The sequence below is a fragment of the Telopea speciosissima genome, chromosome 7 (assembly GCF_018873765.1).
Source record: "Telopea speciosissima isolate NSW1024214 ecotype Mountain lineage chromosome 7, Tspe_v1, whole genome shotgun sequence".
NCBI classification, from domain to species: domain Eukaryota; kingdom Viridiplantae; phylum Streptophyta; class Magnoliopsida; order Proteales; family Proteaceae; genus Telopea; species Telopea speciosissima.
Genome location: NC_057922.1, coordinates 58369170 through 58385899, shown reverse-complemented (window position 1 = coordinate 58385899; position 16730 = coordinate 58369170). Strand labels below are relative to the sequence as shown.

The window sequence follows — 16730 nt, the reverse complement described above, 5'->3', positions numbered from 1 at the left end:
CCTTAATTTTGGCACAATGTAGACTCTTAAGTGGCCCCATGTAGTGTACATAATACTTAGAATAATGAAGTTTATTTTTCTTTGAATGATTGATGCATCATGATTTAGCCATGCATGTTGGTATAGGACCTGACATTATGGGAGAATATTCAAAATCAAGCATATAGTAAAAAGGCCAGTTTACCTGGGCGAGGTGTGTGCCTAACACATTCCCATTTACCCAAAACCTTTGATCATACCATATAGAAATCATGTAGCCCTTTATAAGGCTACACCAATCGGGTCCTAGGCCCTAATCTTAGATGGTGACTCTATCTCATATGTTGTATGATCCCAATCCCCTGTTAATTGCGCAACTCTTCTTTCTAGTCCTTGAAGGAAGGACCATCTCTGCAAGGAACAAGATGACACATCTAGACATCTCCGGGAAAGGGAAACCCGACGAATCCCCGATCCCGTGGTGGATCCTCACACTATCCAACCAATCTGATATGTTTGGGTTCAGATCAGATGGTGGAGAGTACGATAATGCACTTCCCACAATGCTAGTATGTGGATCACTTTGTACATCTTCTCACATTTCATTTTCCATCCAGAATAATGAAACGTCTAACATGGCCCCTATTGGAAGATTCAAAAGAGAACCCTTAGACATAAACATAAAACGGGTGTAAGAAGGAACCCTCATCTAATGATAGAAGGGATTGCGTTAACATAAAAAAACAAAAGACTTGTTGAAAGAGGGACTAGAGTCAAAGTAGCCAAAGGCCCTGAACAAGTTTAACATAGTCTGGGTCATAAAGACTTGTTATCTGTTAGTAGGAGGGGAGAAAGGTTGCCAAAGCTAGCCATTAGTTAGTAGGAAGCTAGTAAGGTTGCCTTAGTCAAAATAAGGAACGAGGGGCTATCTAGTAAATCCAGACCCATTTGTCGTTCTGTTAATTTGCATTCATGATTTTATTCAATGTGGTATACCATTATTGAAATAAGGAGAGTCACATGTTAAGAAAACAACGCCCAGAATGGTGATTTGCAGAAGAAAAACAAAAAATAGAGAGAGCACACACAACGCACAACACAGAGATTTACCTGGTTCACCTCCAAGATGGAAGCTACGTCCACGGCCGAGCAGTTGAACAGGTTTCACTATTTTCTTTGAAAAATGTTACAAACCCTCATAACCCTATCTCAAAGATATAAGAACAATATATAGGAAACCCTAACCCCAGAAAGTACACAAATGCCTCTAGCCCAAAAATTGCCAAAAAAACCTGAGCTGAACCAAAACTTAACACATGGCTCAAAAATACTCATTTCAAAGATCTCGATGAGCCCAACAGAACCCCGCCATTTTTTGGCATTCCGAGGTTGTTTCGGGGCCGAAACGACCCTCCAAAGGTCTCAACCACACTTTCTGGACCAAATGAGGCTTCACATCACATGTCAGAGCACCATTCCACCCAAGACTTAGTGGCTCGAGCAGTCTGATAACATCACAAACCCACTTGCGGTTAAAGGAGGGCTATATTTAGTTGAGGTGAACGCATACAACTATGAAAATTGCTCTCTCACATCTTTCAATGGAGAATCTCAGCTTGGCAGTTATTAAGGTTATATAGTACAGCTGGAGAAGCCAATCTTAGTTTTACTTTCCATAAAGGTGACCATACGTGTCGGCCAACCTCCTAATAAATCCATTCGACCTGAGTAAGAGGCATAAAAGACTATGCGTGGAATTACTTTATTATGCAGTTGCTAATGTGATGTCGACCAACGTGATAAAACAGAAAAAAAATTTGCTACTATCTCTTTTGCTTTTCAAAAAAGAGAGAGTTTTTGTTCAGAGTCTTTAATTTTGTTTGAATAATGGTTTGAAGTCTGCCTTGGTCTATAAAAGATGGAGGATCAGTAGTATTGGGGCATCGATATTCGAGCTCTTGAAGCATTAGAGTGGAGAGAGTGGAGAGAGTGCAGAGTCAATTCTGAGAGCTATTTTTGTCATCAACAAAGAAGCTTTAAGTGTTTTTCAATTTTTGAGTCATGTTCGTGCGATAGTCTTAAGCCATAGATCTATTTCGAAGAAGACAACGCCCATTGGAAGTCTTGAGTGCAGTGTGTGATCAGTGAAGCCTAAGTAACTATTCATTTTCTTCAATTTCTTGTAAGTTTTATTTTCATACTTCATGAAGGTAAAATCCTAAGGATAGAAATTCGTTAGCATACCTAACTCTAAGTATACCGTGACATGCCTATTCCTCTCCCATTGAATAATTATCATTAATTATTTTCAATAGATTGCCCTTGAATTGCTTTAGTTTAAGATTTGATAGCTTTTATTTCTATAATGGATGTCTAGGCCTTAATAAATTTCTGGATTTCTCAATGACTAAAACTTACTGTTGAATGATACTCATCACTCATCTAAAATATAATGGAAACCTAAAAGGAAAGAAAAAATGTGGAAAAAAAAAAAAAAAAAAATCCATAATATGGTTCTTTTTTTTTTCTGGCATAATTTGTAAAAGCTTTCAGAACTAGAAACCGTGTAGAAATTATTTCTGACTTTTAAAATAGACAGATAAATTATAAGAGTGATATAAAATTTGAGATAATGTTGATGATTTACTTAATCCTAAACAATATCCACCATTCCAAATTTTGGTTTTGGGAGAATGTTCTCTATGCCGGGGGCGCAGGCTGTGCCCATACACATGGGGGTGGGTGCAATGACCACCCTGCCCCCTGAGTGGCAGGCCCATGTGTCTGGGCGTAGCCTGTGTTGCGGCATAGAGAACATGAGCCCTTTGTTTTTTTTACTTCGTGACAAATTATTATGGAAGACAGTCTTAACATAAATTTCTCGAATCCTTGTGACATTTAAAACTTCCCCCTTCCCCACAAACACAACCCAAGAAAGAGGTTAAGTCATGACCCTATATATAACAAAACGAAGTCCAATATATAAGAGCCATACATGACATAAAAACTATACACCATCAGAAGCTACCTTTATTGAATGGTTGGTGTAGATAGATCATATCAAACTTTTTAGTTCCACAATCTTGGAGGCAAGATAACACAAACAGTAAAAAAATAAAAGGGAAAAAGTTCTCTGTCCGGGAGTGTGGCCTATTTCAGTACTCCCATGAGTCTATCTCTCTCCTCCCCATGTGAAAAGACACCTCTGCCCCCTTGTTTTAAGGAGGAGAGAGATAGACACATGGGAGTGTTGGCGTAGGCCACACTCCCGTACAGAAAACTACTTCCCAAAATAAAAATAATAAAGAGAGAAAAAAGATCCCCACAACGCTACTGTGGGGGATTCTTCCCATGTCCTCTCACATTCTAACTGGGGGATGCAACTTACATTTTCTCTCCTCATTCCAAATGTTGGTTCCCTAAATATGAACCGTGCACTTATTGATTGAAGTCCTACATTAACATCATTGAAAATCGCTCGCTACCCAAAAAAATTTCATGATCGAACAAAACAAAAGAATCAAGAGTTGTAACATTTTTGGTAATAGTAATAAGAGGAAAAGATTCCCATTTGCCAATATTTTATTTTTTTTGTTTGAGGATAGTTAGGCCCCAATGAGAGTTCAACTCATGACCTTTTATTTGTGACGTGTTGGTCCTTGCCAACTATGCAACTCCTTGGGTGTGCCAATATTTCATTGTTTAGCACGAGTAGTAAAATGTTTTAAATAACCCCTATTAGAAGATTTGAAAGAGAGAGTAAGAGGGAAACCCTCTTCTAACAATAGAAGAGATTGCATTAACACCCAAAACAAAAGGATTCGACTCCTCTCCTGTGATCATCTCGTTCGGTGAGTGCCCAATGAGGCATCCAATGGTAAGACTACTCTACGTACACTGGGATGTGTGCCGGATGTGTGCCTGGCCCCACTTCGATGCACATCTCAACACGCACAAAGTAGCTTGCTGTTAAATGCCTCACTCGACCCTCATCGGGTGAGGTGCTCGCTGGAAAGGAGCCAGATCCAAAACAAAAAACCTTTTGAAAGAGGGACTAGAGTCAGAGTAGCCAAAGGCCCTGAGGGCCAAAGCTAGCCATAAAGACTTGATACTTGCTAGTAAGAGGGGCCAAGGTTGCCTTGGTCAGATCAATAGAGAGGAGAGAAAAAACCAATAACAGCTGTGTCGGAGAATAAGGAGCGATGGGCTGTCTGGTAAATCCGGACCCATTTGCTGATATTTCTGCCAGATGCATTCACCAATGTATTCAATGTACGGACATGAATGATAGCAGGTCAGTATGGGGATCGGGAAGGCACTATGCCATTAATACAGAGAAAAGAGAGAGTGGCACAGTGCACTGTTCAGACAAGATCATGGACCCTGAATGTTGTTTAAATTGCAAAAACTAAGCCTGCACATATGGATTACCCAAATCTTCTTGCCTTCCTAAGTTCCTATCCTCTCCAACCTTTTCAGTTTCTCTCTCTTTAACGAATCTCACTATCTCAGATTCTTTGCATACCTTCTCTCTCCTTACTTTTCTATATCTTTTTCTAAGCAGGAAATATAATATGAAATTAATATAGAAAATTATGAGCATGAGTAGACTTCGGTCCATGGCATGGCAGACAGCATCTCCTGACTCCTGCCACTCCCCATCTCTCTCTCTCTCTCTCCCCCCCCCCCCCATCTTTTCTTTATTTTCAAAATGATACCATCGAATTAAGGATTAAGATATGGGATTCTCTAATCTTCCATTATCTTTTATCCAAAATCAGTTAAATTAGTTCTAGCGTTTTAACTTGAGTTAGTTTTTCTCTCCATCTTGACTCTTAATCAAGAAATCAAGACCCTTAAGCCTATAAAGTCTCCTGTTTAAACTATAAAAAAATAGAGAAAGACAGAGAGAGAGAGGGAGAATATGTTTGGGTTTGTGTGCTAATAAGGCTGGCTGTTGGGGATAGTACCATGGGTAAGTGAGCCCTCTTTGCGTCCTGAATAGAACAACGGCAGCAACGCTGCTAGCTTTGGTTCTGTGCGTGTCACAGACATGGTTACTTGCTCAATCCTCTAATTCCGTTTTTGGTTTGGTTTGGAGTGAAGGAATCTTTCTGAGTTTCGCTTTTCCTCTTTTTAATCGCTACCTGAGTCCCTCGATTCCTCTCCCTTGCCTTAAAAAACGGGGACTATACTTCATGTTTTCAGAGGAAGGAAGCATGATTTGGATAACAAGAACGAAATAAGAGTCCAAGCACTTGTCTTTTTTGAATTAATGCATATTTCATCAACTGTGTGTGGTCTGTAGTCTGGATTAGTTTTGTCTTGAGGGGGCTGTGATTCTGTAAACGTGGCGTCTGGGTTTTCTTTTCTGGGGTGTTTGTTTTTGGGGTCAGAGACAGGAGAAAGTGGGGTTTGATGTTTTGGAGCTTTGGTGAAGAAGAAGAAGAAGGTATGTGGTGATGCTCTGTTGGGGAGTTTCATGTTTTATCTTCTGCTTCTACTTTCATTTATTTGGTTGTTTGATGTATTTCCTGTTTGAATGTTTATAGGTGATAGGTGACTTTGGTTTCTTTGTCATTTTCCCATTTTGTCTCTCAATTTCTTTGGGGTGAAAGTAGTGGACTTTGTGGTTTTCCCATCTGGGTTTCTTCCATTTTGTTTCTTTTCCTAAGAAAAGAAATGGAGGGTTCTTCTGGGAACAGAGAACTGTATCCTCAGTTTCGTGATATGATTCCTAAAGAAAGTGAGTGGCATGGGAGAAGAGACGAAAACAGATTTGGAGTTTCAGAGGATAAAAAGTTGGAGCTGAGGTTGGGACCTCCGGGAGAAGATTGGTTTGACAAAGGAAACAGCAAAAAGGACAGCAGATATAGAGATGAGTCTATTCTCTCTCTTGGGTGCCTTTCTCCCCTGCCTTATAAGACCAGTAACAACCCCAGCAGCAGTAACAACAACACTGTTTCAGCTGGAGCAAAGAGAGGCTTCTTGGATACAGTTGAAACCAAAACAGGAGATCAAACATGGATGATGAACCACCTCACTCCATGGTCTTCCACGCCTCCTCCATCTCCTTCAGCCTTCCAACTGAAAACCCACTTGCAGCAACAGCAGCAGCCAAAGCTACAGTTTCTCCAGTTCCCTTCTGTTCCTCAGGGCATACCTGTTATGTTAAAAGAATCACCACAGACATGTAGCACAAAAGTTGCGGACTTGCAGAACCCTGAGAAGAAGCCATGTTCCCCTGCTTCTGCTTCAGTTCCTGCAAATACAGCTGTGCTCAACAGCTCCCAGAAAAGGTACTCCGTCTTTTCTTTTTTTCCCTCGCTTTCTTTGATTACCTTGTTGCATTTCTTGTTACTATGTAATTTTTTCGTAAACCCAGATAAAAGTTTCTTCTCTTTTTTCAGATTCTGGGTTTTCTTTTGTATTTCTTATTTTCTCTTTCTGAAATCTCAGCTTTTTACTACTGTGAACTCTTGTTATTGTTATGATATTTGTTAATTGCTCTGGCAATTGCGTTTAATTCCTTCTACCCTTTTCAGAATAGCTGTTGTTCCTGCTAAAAGTTTTACTGTCTATTAAAATAGAACTGTAAACCTGCCATTGGGATTTTAAGTTCATCTTATGACGGGTTTGTCTGTTCTTTTCTGCTGTGGGGAAAAAAATAAACAGAACTCCTGTTCCAGTTGTGGGTTGGCCTCCAATTCGTTCATTCAGGAAGAATCTTGCAAGCAGCAGCTCTTCCAAGCCAGCATCTGAGATACGTGATCCACCACCAGCAGATGTGAATGGTGAAAAAACTGAAGCTCCCAGGAAGGGTTTGTTTGTGAAGATTAATATGGATGGAGTCCCTATTGGAAGGAAAGTGGATCTCAAAGCCTATGACAGCTATGAAAAACTCTCTTCAGCTGTTGATGAGCTCTTCAGAGGCCTTCTTGCAGGTTACATAAAATATATTAAACAATTCATATTTGTTCATGTAGAATTCTATACTGGGGAGGGCTTAGGCAAAAATTTTAATTTTATTTGTTATTTGTTTGTTTTGGGCTTGCTGAGCTGTTGTTTTTACAGACTTTTTAGGCACAATTCATGGTGAAGAAAAAAGAAACAAAATAACAAAGATGGGATTTTTATAATTTTGCTTTGTTTGTCTTTTTCTTTCTTTTGTTTAGCTCAAGGAGATTCTTCTCCTGCTGGAGATCAGAGCAAAGCAGCAGAACCCAAGGCAATTACAGGTTTATTAGATGGAAAAGGGGAATATACTCTGGTGTATGAGGATAACGAGGGAGACAGAATGCTTGTTGGAGACGTCCCATGGCAGTAAGTTTCCAAAGTCTTAAAAAAAATTGTTTTGCTTTTTGGGATTTTGGTATAGTTTATGTATAGATGCTTGTTGAGATTCCTCCTCCAGATATCTATTCTTTTCATTAAATCTTTGTTTATTATGTTTTTTAAACCATATGCTTACACAAATCACAAGACAATGAGATAAATGCTCAACATTTATATTTTAAAAAAAAAAGTGTGCATCCTTGGCTTGTAACTTATATTATTGCATGTAGTAAATTGAACAGGAATTTCTATACCAAGTGAAGATTTTAATGACAATTGCACACATTGGTCTGGTCTTCTGTCCATAATTTTGATTCCTTGGTTACATTTGTTGCAGAATGTTTGTATCGACGGTGAAGAGGCTTCGTGTGTTGAAGAGTTCGGAACTTCCCAAATTACAGAGTAAGTTATAACCTTGATCTTAATCCCTGTGTTCATAATCTATGGGCAACTAGTGTTTTGTTTTTGACTTGGGTTTTATCTTGATTTTGTGTTGCAGTTGGGAGCAGTAGTAAGGCAGTGAAGACTAGAGTGGACTTTGAAGTGAAATGAGGACGAAGTAGGATCATGAGGAATTTGTCATTGGAGAATCTTCATGGCAAAGAGTCTTGTGATTTGGTTTTGTAATTTAAGATTTGGCTTACTTCATTTTCAGAGAGAGAGAGAGAGAGAATGGACAGCTTTTTGTTCCCTTTTTTATTTTTGGGTGGTCTGTTTCAGCATCTCTTGTAGAAAGAAAATCCAAATAGACCAGTTCGGTTTCAAAATGTTTTCTAAGACTTGGAAAGAATAGCTGCCATAGAATTAACAAGCAATGTATTTGTTCCAAATTTTCTCCGAGGTCTATGGAGGTTCATATTAACCAGAATTTGGATTAATCAAAACCACGTTAGTGACTTTTATGGTAGATTTGTTGTGTGTTTAACAGTAAAATGGTTTCCCAGAAGTAAACTCAACATGCGCTATTGTGATCCCTCAAAGGCTAACACAGAAGCAGCAATGAATACTTTAAGTCTCAAGAACCTCAAAACCAGAGTTTTTCAAAGCGGAATTGAGGATTGAATCAGTCAGCATCCGTTCCAATCCGAATTGATTCTATCCAACTGATTCCAAACCATTTTGGTCTACATATGGGAAGAAGAAAATGACTTGAAATCGGTCGCGGGAATTTGAGATTGGTGTCGTCTGATGATTCACTTATCTGATTCCTAACTCTTGGAACCATGCTCAAAACTTAAAATGGATTTCTGAGGCTCAATTGCATCATATATATTTTTGGTAAATCAATTGCATCATATATGTTACTTCTAGTTTTGAAGGTAAATTGGTAAATGAAGGAATTGATTCGTCAATCAGAACCTCTTGCAAAGCATAAGATTTTGGGAAGATGGTAAAGTCTACTCTCTGTACTGTGTATTCCTTGGTGAAAGAACCATCACACTCATCTCATTCATTAATCAGAACTTGGAAGCATATGATGGGCTGTAAAGCTTTGTACATTTCTTTCTTTTTCATCTCTCTCTTTTCTGATGGTTTTTTGTTTGGGAAGAAACAAACACAATTGAACCCAATCATACCTGGTGTGGTACAGTACTACCGTACTAAACTACAAGCCTCTCCCAGAATCAAATGGGTATCCCACCTTTTTTGGCTTTAGGTGTGAAGATGGGAACAAGGGAGAGAGAGAGATAATATACCCAACCTTTGTAATTCGTGCTGCTTTTGCCTTGTTAGCATTTGGCACGTTGGTTTACCCAAACATCTAGAAGAAAGAAAGAAAGGTTAAGAATGGAGAAACCCCAAAAAGCCTTGAGAATGAATCTCCCCTATTTATATAAAGGGTGAGTCTGTTTGTAACCAAGCAGGTTACAAACAGACTTGTAACCGGACATATATGCCCTTAAATGTAGTTGATTCCAATTTCAATTGATGGATAAATAAAGTAATTTCACATTTTTTAAGTATCAGGTTGTTTAAATATGTTAAATCCATTTAGTTAAAGGGTAGAATAGGAACTCCGTATACCTAGCCCTAAATCCCAACTCAATATTGTTTGATCGAATAAACTTGCCAGAGTGATCCCTCCCCTTGGCCACCATGGATTCAGGTAAGAAGAATGGATTCTACCAAAAAAAAAAAAAGGTAACGAAGAATTAGAAGAAACATTACCCAAATTATCGTTTGTTTCGATCACTGACTGCCATTTCTTTTCATTCTCTGTTCTACTTTTTCAGAGCTTGTGGTCAAGTTTCTACCTTTAAAGGTCTTCAAATCTCACGTTTTTTTTTTTTTTTAAAATTTATGTACACCATTGAGGAGACTGAGTAGTAGCCTATTTTGCTAAAGTGAACAAACGTAAAGTTAAGTTGCTAATGCAATGGAACCACCAATGGACGTCTAAAATCCGAATCAGCAACAGCATTGGCCCTCAAGACAGAAAGAAAATGATGATACCCAGTTTGAGGGTCTCGAAGAAATCGGCGAAGTAGGCCGAGAATGGGAGAGACCATTAATCTACCACAGTGGTTGCGTTGTTACTACCGGTGAACCACCACTACCACTGCTAATTATGTTGAAAGCATGAGTAGAAGAATCATTTAAAATACTAAAATCTTGAGGTTGCTCGCTGTTAATTATGTAGGCTAGGTGAAATTGAGTGCTAGCATACTCAGGAATCTGAATCTTTCTAAATGCGAAACCTATTGGAATTTATTTCTTTTTTTTTTTTTTTTTTTTTTTTTCTGATTCTCTGGAGGTGCAGAGATTTTAAGCATGAAGAGAAAAACAGATACATAAATGGGAAAGCGGGATTTCAGTTATTGATTTCCCCATCTTCTTTTTATGACATATCCTCCCTGCAAGTTTCTGCAAACTAATAGGAAAAATCCACGAATTCATCGGTTGTGGAAGCTGTCTAAGTTTGAAATGTAGAGTAACAGGAAAAATTCTCACTAATATCATTCCTTGGGTGCTCTCAACGGTTCCTTCTACAACAGACGCTGTCACGCGATCTCTCTTCAACACCACGGTTGTCAGGGAAGGGGGTAGTTGCAGATGGGGTTGGGGCGGGCAGCAAACAGAGGAGGGGGTGGGACCATGGAGGCAGGGGTTGGTGGAGTCAAGGAAAGGGTGGGAGACAGAGGAGGTGCTGCGTGGAGTTGTACATGGATGGGATGGGAAGAGGAAGCCAACGCCGGAGAGGGAGAGGAAGTTACAAGAAACTAGTACGAATGACGAACCTGCATATTCCGGCTATTACCAGCGAGTCCAGCAAGTTACTTCTTTTCTATGCCATGTAGATGACAATAGAATTCTTACCAAAAAAAAAAAAAAAAAAAGTAGATGACAATAAAATTACCTTAATGCCCATATAATAGAAACTTTTAACATTTTTTTCCTACCATCTAACAAAAGAGAAATGACAATTTAATCCCTAATGTGACAAGATCAATAAATGTCTATTGATGGGCATAAAAGAGAGGTTACATCTTATGTTGTAACCACCATGGTTACAAACAGCTTTTCCCTTATATATATATATATATATAGAGAGATGACTTCCTCGCTCCACTTGATGTTATATAATTGTACCAATTCTGATTCCTCCTAATTGCTTTTTGTTGCCGATAAACTTGGTTTCGAATATATAATTTTAGAGGTCTTAGATGATGAATAGAAAAATGTAGTAGAAGGGAGGTCGGAATGGACCGATGGAGGGAAGGGAAGGAAGGGTCGTTGTCGTTGAGACTTGCCTAACTCACCAACCTATATGTTTATACTTATATAGGGACCAGCAAAAGTAGTTCAGGTCCAATACGAAACGAATTTTCCTTTTCTCACTTCTCTCAGATTCTTTCCTTTGGTTGTTTGTGTTTTGTGTGGAGTGGAGAGTTTCAGGTCATTTCCTTGTCTGATCTTTTTCCCTCCATTGGAATGTGGCCCAACAGTTAAAACACCTTTTGAGGTCTACCGCCATTCTTCTCTTCCAAACAAAACAACAAAAACAAGAATTGTGGAAGGAAGACATGGCCTCTATGGTCCCATTCCCATAAAGTGACTTTTAAAGAGGGGAGGACTAAACTCAGTTACCATATCAAAACAACCACATGACTCTTATACCTTCAATCTCCACCATATACACTATACAGGTTTTAACATTTTCTTCCAGCTAAAAAACAAAGAGAGTACAAAATTTCAGAGATTCTTTCTCGTTCTCTTAATAGTAATTGTAGTAGTAATTCCTATACCAAATATGTGTATCACTCGGTGTGATGTCGGCAGCAGCAGTGACGAATAACAAACAGTGGTGTGCACTACTGCGATGTGATCTGAAACAGTCATCATCCCCCCCACATGTTGAAAATGTTCTTAGACTTCTGAAAACAACTTTATCGTCTCAAAATTAAGATTTTGATTATATGTATAAAAACGTTACAATCAATGGCAAATCAACCCAGCCAAAAAGGGTTGAAGATGAAGAATTGAATCAGCTTGAATAAGAATAAAACAACATCGGAAAAAGAAATCCTAAAAAAAAATGACCTGAGCCACCACAGATTCAAATTCATGGGCATTGCTAGACATCGAATTTCTTGGGTTGACGCCACTGTGCCAAACTTCTATCGAAAGAACCAAGGAATGAGCTTCTAGGAGGAGCTCCCTTCTTCCCGTACAGGTGCTTTCCCCCAAGATCTGAATAAATTGAACCAGGATCCTTACTTCTATCGATCTGCATCAGGGGTGGTAGGTAAATGAGTCCTACATTTTCTATTCCTTATCATATATGCCCCTTCTAAGAAGATGCCACTATAACCATATTAATAAGCAACCAAAACAAAACTCCTTAGTTTTGACACCCAAGACAAGGGCTAAAACAGCACAGGCATTTTCCAATAAAGTGAATCTTAGAACATCAAAACTGGCTTCAATTGTCCTGAGTCCCAAGTTGTGTTGTTTAAGCATATCTCAGTTACGGTGACACTAACACCCATCACCAATTGGTGGTCTGCAAATTCAAGACTGAAATAGAAATGAAACACAAATACTCTCTGCAATCAGCATACCTTGCTTATCTTCCCATTCTTCAAGTGGTACCGGACACCAGACCAGTTGATGGACTGAGAATAATGTGATCGCATTGCAGAAACAGGATATAAGAAATTGTCAACCAACAAGGCAAGAAATACCTGCTCAGTTGAATATAGATTTCAGTTAAAATTAGTAAATTGTCATCTAAATGTAATTATGATAAATTACTAGCAAATATGCATACAAATACTGGACGATAATTTTTTTTACTTTTTGGTTTAAACATGAATGATATTTTTTAAGCAATGTGCAGAGACTTCCCACAAAATGCTTTTTTAATTTAAGTACTGAAGATACTTACAAGGGCCCAGTTATAGGAATCAAGTGAGACTGGAGGCCCCTCGGGAGACAACATGTTACAGAGTTGAATTTCCACCTTAGTCAAGTTCCACATTGAAAGCAATTCTAAAATAGTGCACACGGCCAAGCATCCTGCAAGTGTCAAACCTGGGCCAAAAACAATTTATACTAAATTAACTAGAAAAATATGAAGGTAAAACAAAAGTCAGCAACCATGGTCTTTTCAGTATATTGTTTTCCTACTTCATTGTTTTTTCTCCCCTGCTCTTCAGAAACCATCGAAACTGGACTCTTAGTGTTTGATAAAAGGTTTAGGGAGCATAAATCCTGCACAAGGATTTTCAACTGAAAACCTACCCAAAAAGGAAAGTTGTGTGCTCACCACCGTAAGTAAAGGATGTTTCATTGAGTGGGTACTCCTTTAAGTATGCTGTTAGGGCTGCTGCAACATGAAACATTGCCATGAAGTATGGTGCGACAAATCCCCAGGATAGATAGCAATGAGAAGAAAATAGTGCACGGTTCATTATCCAGTTAACTTTTGTTGTGTATGATTCTAGAACAAACGTTTGCTTCCTCAGGTAATTCCAGTACCTACATAAGAACAAGGACAAAGTAACAGGATTGACAATCACAGATATCAGCATTCAGCGCCTCACAATAAAGAGGTCATGGGTTAAAATCTCCTTGGGGCTTATATATCCAAAAACAAAATCACAGACATCAGCATTCAGCACCATACAGTGATGGCAGCTTCACACAGTGCAAGGTAGAACTTCCAACAGTGCAGAAGTCACAAACCACCCTGTATCAGCTTGCATCAACACTGCACACTGTTAACATTTCTTCAGTTCTGTAAGTTGAAACATTGCACTGTCCCAAGTAGTGGCAACATCTGTGTCACCACCATTGGTACCATATTTTTTTACCTTAAATTAAACAATAGACATAGAGTGAACTAAGATTGAATGCTAAAAAGAAAGATGAAAGCAAATGCCACCACAAACCTTGAGAAACTAAGATCACTTGCAAGGGGATGAGGAAATACAGCAACTGGTGGCGATGTAATAAGCCGCTTATGTGCACCTACAACCAGACAAAAGGGTTCCACTTTGCATCATTTTGACTTGAAACAGAGGGAAAATAATTTATTCAATACTTTTGATCACCAAGTTTTGAGAATTAAGCAAGCACTGGTAACAGTTCAACCAAATAAAGGAGAGGCCACAAACGTCAGTGTTTTAACTTCTTTGCATGGAATGTTATAGGTTGCTCCTTAGATACAACCTGATAAAAATAGAGACAGCTTAGAAGAGCGTAAGGTAGAATTAGCACGACAAGATGATCTCAACATGGCACTTTACTGCATTCTTGGGAGATTGAATGTTCTATTGAAACTCTAAATCAAGTAATCAATAGATCAGATGCTTAAAAGGTCTCCACTCTGCAGCAAGAAAACAGATAATTTTCATTTTCTGGCCATGTTGACAGATTGACATAGTTACTCTTCCCCCTTCTTTTATGATATGTTCGACGCAGTTTCTATTTAAAAGCACCGAAGGAATGAAAGAAAGAAAATAGGAATCAGGAAGGAAGGGAGGAACTGAGGAAGAGAAGCAACAGTATAAAAATAGAGGCAGTACTAGCATATCATAGCAACCAAAAGCCAACCAACTTGTTCTCCTTCCTTTGTTCCCATTGTGTTCAAGTTCTTAAAACTTCGTCAAATCAGGGTCTTGTGGATTAAGGGTTCATGAGAAACAACCGGGAAAGATAGATATGAAGCTATCAGCATGTATGGGACATATGGAAGATTGTAGCTCCAATTGAATACTCCCCACCTAGGACATGATGGCCCAGTCCAAATTTTAGCAAGAATTGAGTTTTAATCGGAGCATAATAGGGACACCAATGTGTGGCATTTCTGGCTCAGAAACTAGGTGTATGTCATGGTGATTGCAGAAAACGTGATATGCAGACACATCTGTACAGACATGTAATTAGGCTGCAGTGTATCTTCTTCTTCCCCCTCCTGGAACTGATTGGAATATTTCCAGCATTCCTTCTAATTATTGATTGAATTTTGACAGTTAAAATCTCGATGATTTTATTTAAGAGATCAGGCAATGTGAAGAATTCCCTTGAGTTGATGCTCATTCATTGCAGAATTTACTTTCCTACGTTCATGAACCATGGTTCAAGGCCTAGGTTTCGGACCTGGTTTCGGCCAGGCAGGAAACCGAGTTGGGCCGAGATCTCAAGAGTTGGTGCATTTTTTTTTGGTTGAACTCATTGCTTGGTTTTGGTGGGTTTTTGACCTAGTTAGGTCATGAAACTTGGTATACAGCCTATTTGGAGCCATTTAAACACAATGACACTATCAGATTTTGAAAAATCAAAGCCCAAATAGGAGTTTGACTCCGGACCCTAGGTTGGTAAGCTACGGCGTACACGGTCTATAATAGGCTCTATTCTACACATAATCTGGTAGTAGAAAGCATACAATTAATGTAAAACAACTTAAATAAGCATTAGGAATGCAGATCATTGTTTCCACGAATTTATATTTGGGGAAAAATGGCTTACCTTGGAATCCTCCAATATTCTTCAAATCACTGCAATCTTGTTGTAGAACGATGTTTCCACGAGTTTCTTGGAGTAATCCGGTAATTTTCCGTCAAAAAATGGGGAGAGATCAATTTTTGGAAGTCCACAGCTTTTCCCACCATGATGACCGAGACCTATCAAAATCTCGACTGGTCTTGGTCGAGATAAGGTCCTTTTATACATGGGTTTGGTCTGGTTTCAGTCGAATTCAGATCTCGACCGAGACACGAAATCTCGGTCGAGTCGATCTCTATTTTTTAATTCGTATAAGGTCACGTCTCGGATCTTCAAAAAACGAGATATTTCCGAGATCTCGAGATTTTGGCGAGACCTCGTTCCATGTCATGAACATGTAAACTATTCAGGGTCTCAAGCAGCCCATGAAATATCCAAAAAGGGGAAAAAACAAAAGAGCATCCCAGTGCATGAGGTTCCCGCTATTGTAGGGTCTGGGAGGGGCAACTGTACGCAGCCTTACCCCCACTTCGCAGAGAGGCTGTTTCCATGTTTTGAACCCGCAACCTGACAGTTGCAATACCACAACTTAACCGTTGCACCAAGGCTCGCCCACTAGTCCATGAAATATCAAATGACAATGAATTATTTATAGCAGAGTTTGCCAACTCAACCAATGGTATAATACCCAAAAAGGAAATTTTAGACAATCGTGTTCATTTGGAAAGTGGAAGTTATAATCTATTGATCCCAATGGCTAAAATATCTAACATTCCAAATGAACAGAGTAAAGGGGGGGGTCTAACTCACTCTCAAACACCGCAAGAGATACAAATAGGGGTGCCAGTTTGGCCCACCTAGCCTGCCTGGAAATATCAAGGCCTGGGCCAGGCTTTTCAGCCCACGAGCTGGGCTAGGGTTTAGATTTTCAAGCCCGAGCTTGGGCCGATCCGGGCTAGGGAGCCTGGCCTGAGGCAGAAGAGTTCCGACCTCGTATGTGTAATTACGATTATTCCTCACTTCTTCCCAATCTTACAATTATGGTTTCACACAGAGCATTCTGCCTCTGTGTTTCTCTAATTCTCTTCTCTGCCAGCAACCGCAGCATAGCCTTTCGTATCACTCCAACACCAGCAACTCAAATTTCCACAATTTGACCCTACTTCCCACTTCACCCATGTCCACTTTGCACTGCTTATCTGGTGAACTAACGATCATGACTAAAGTCCGAGGCCTAAATAAAAATTCAGACTTAACAAGAGACACAGACAGGGAGAAAAAGAGGGAGGTGCTTCAGTGAGTCTTTGAATACTGATACCGCCATTACCCTCTAGTACTAATAATGTTGTTATTGTTGTTACCTTTCTACTTCTTCTCTTCCGATGTGGTTGGCAAACGATCCTCTTTGGACTTGATATAGGACTACCAGTAATTGGTGCATTAATTGATCTTGTTCTTTGTGTTTT

General features: G+C 39.2%; 2 protein-coding genes across 3 annotated transcripts in view; one reads left to right on the top strand and one right to left on the bottom strand.

The window, feature by feature from the left end:
- Positions 1-356: 356 nt before the first annotated feature.
- Positions 357-16730, bottom strand: part of LOC122668152 — a 38542-nt gene continuing 22168 nt past the window's right edge. Inside the window, exons 10-15 of one of the 2 annotated variants that reach the window (XM_043864739.1) lie at positions 13710-13788; positions 13085-13296; positions 12704-12849; positions 12378-12500; positions 3059-3061; positions 357-371 (exon numbers count right to left, since the gene is read on the bottom strand). In XM_043864739.1, coding sequence (XP_043720674.1) covers positions 366-371; positions 3059-3061; positions 12378-12500; positions 12704-12849; positions 13085-13296; positions 13710-13788 — 569 coding nt within the window. In that variant the 3' untranslated portion in view covers positions 357-365. Of the gene's footprint in view, positions 372-3058; positions 3062-11687; positions 12044-12377; positions 12501-12703; positions 12850-13084; positions 13297-13709; positions 13789-16730 lie in introns of those variants that run through there. The other variant, XM_043864738.1, reaches the window with a different exon arrangement.
- LOC122668153 (auxin-responsive protein IAA26-like) lies at positions 5573-8075 on the top strand. The gene is made up of 5 exons (XM_043864740.1): positions 5573-6278; positions 6655-6923; positions 7155-7302; positions 7652-7716; positions 7814-8075. The coding sequence occupies exons 1-5, from the start codon at positions 5662-5664 to the stop codon at positions 7864-7866; spliced, it is 1152 nt and encodes a 383-aa protein (XP_043720675.1). The 5' UTR covers positions 5573-5661; the 3' UTR covers positions 7867-8075.

What these genes read in the sequence shown, in the direction of transcription:
- LOC122668153 (XM_043864740.1), top strand. Translation starts at nt 5,662, where the DNA reads ATGGAGGGTTCTTCTGGGAACAGAGAACTGTATCCTCAGTTTCGTGAT. An exon ending in CTCAACAGCTCCCAGAAAAG is followed by an intron (nt 6,279 to 6,654) that starts GTACTCCGTCTT and finishes AAAAATAAACAG; the next exon opens with AACTCCTGTTCCAGTTGTGG. An exon ending in GTTGGAGACGTCCCATGGCA is followed by an intron (nt 7,303 to 7,651) that starts GTAAGTTTCCAA and finishes CATTTGTTGCAG; the next exon opens with AATGTTTGTATCGACGGTGA.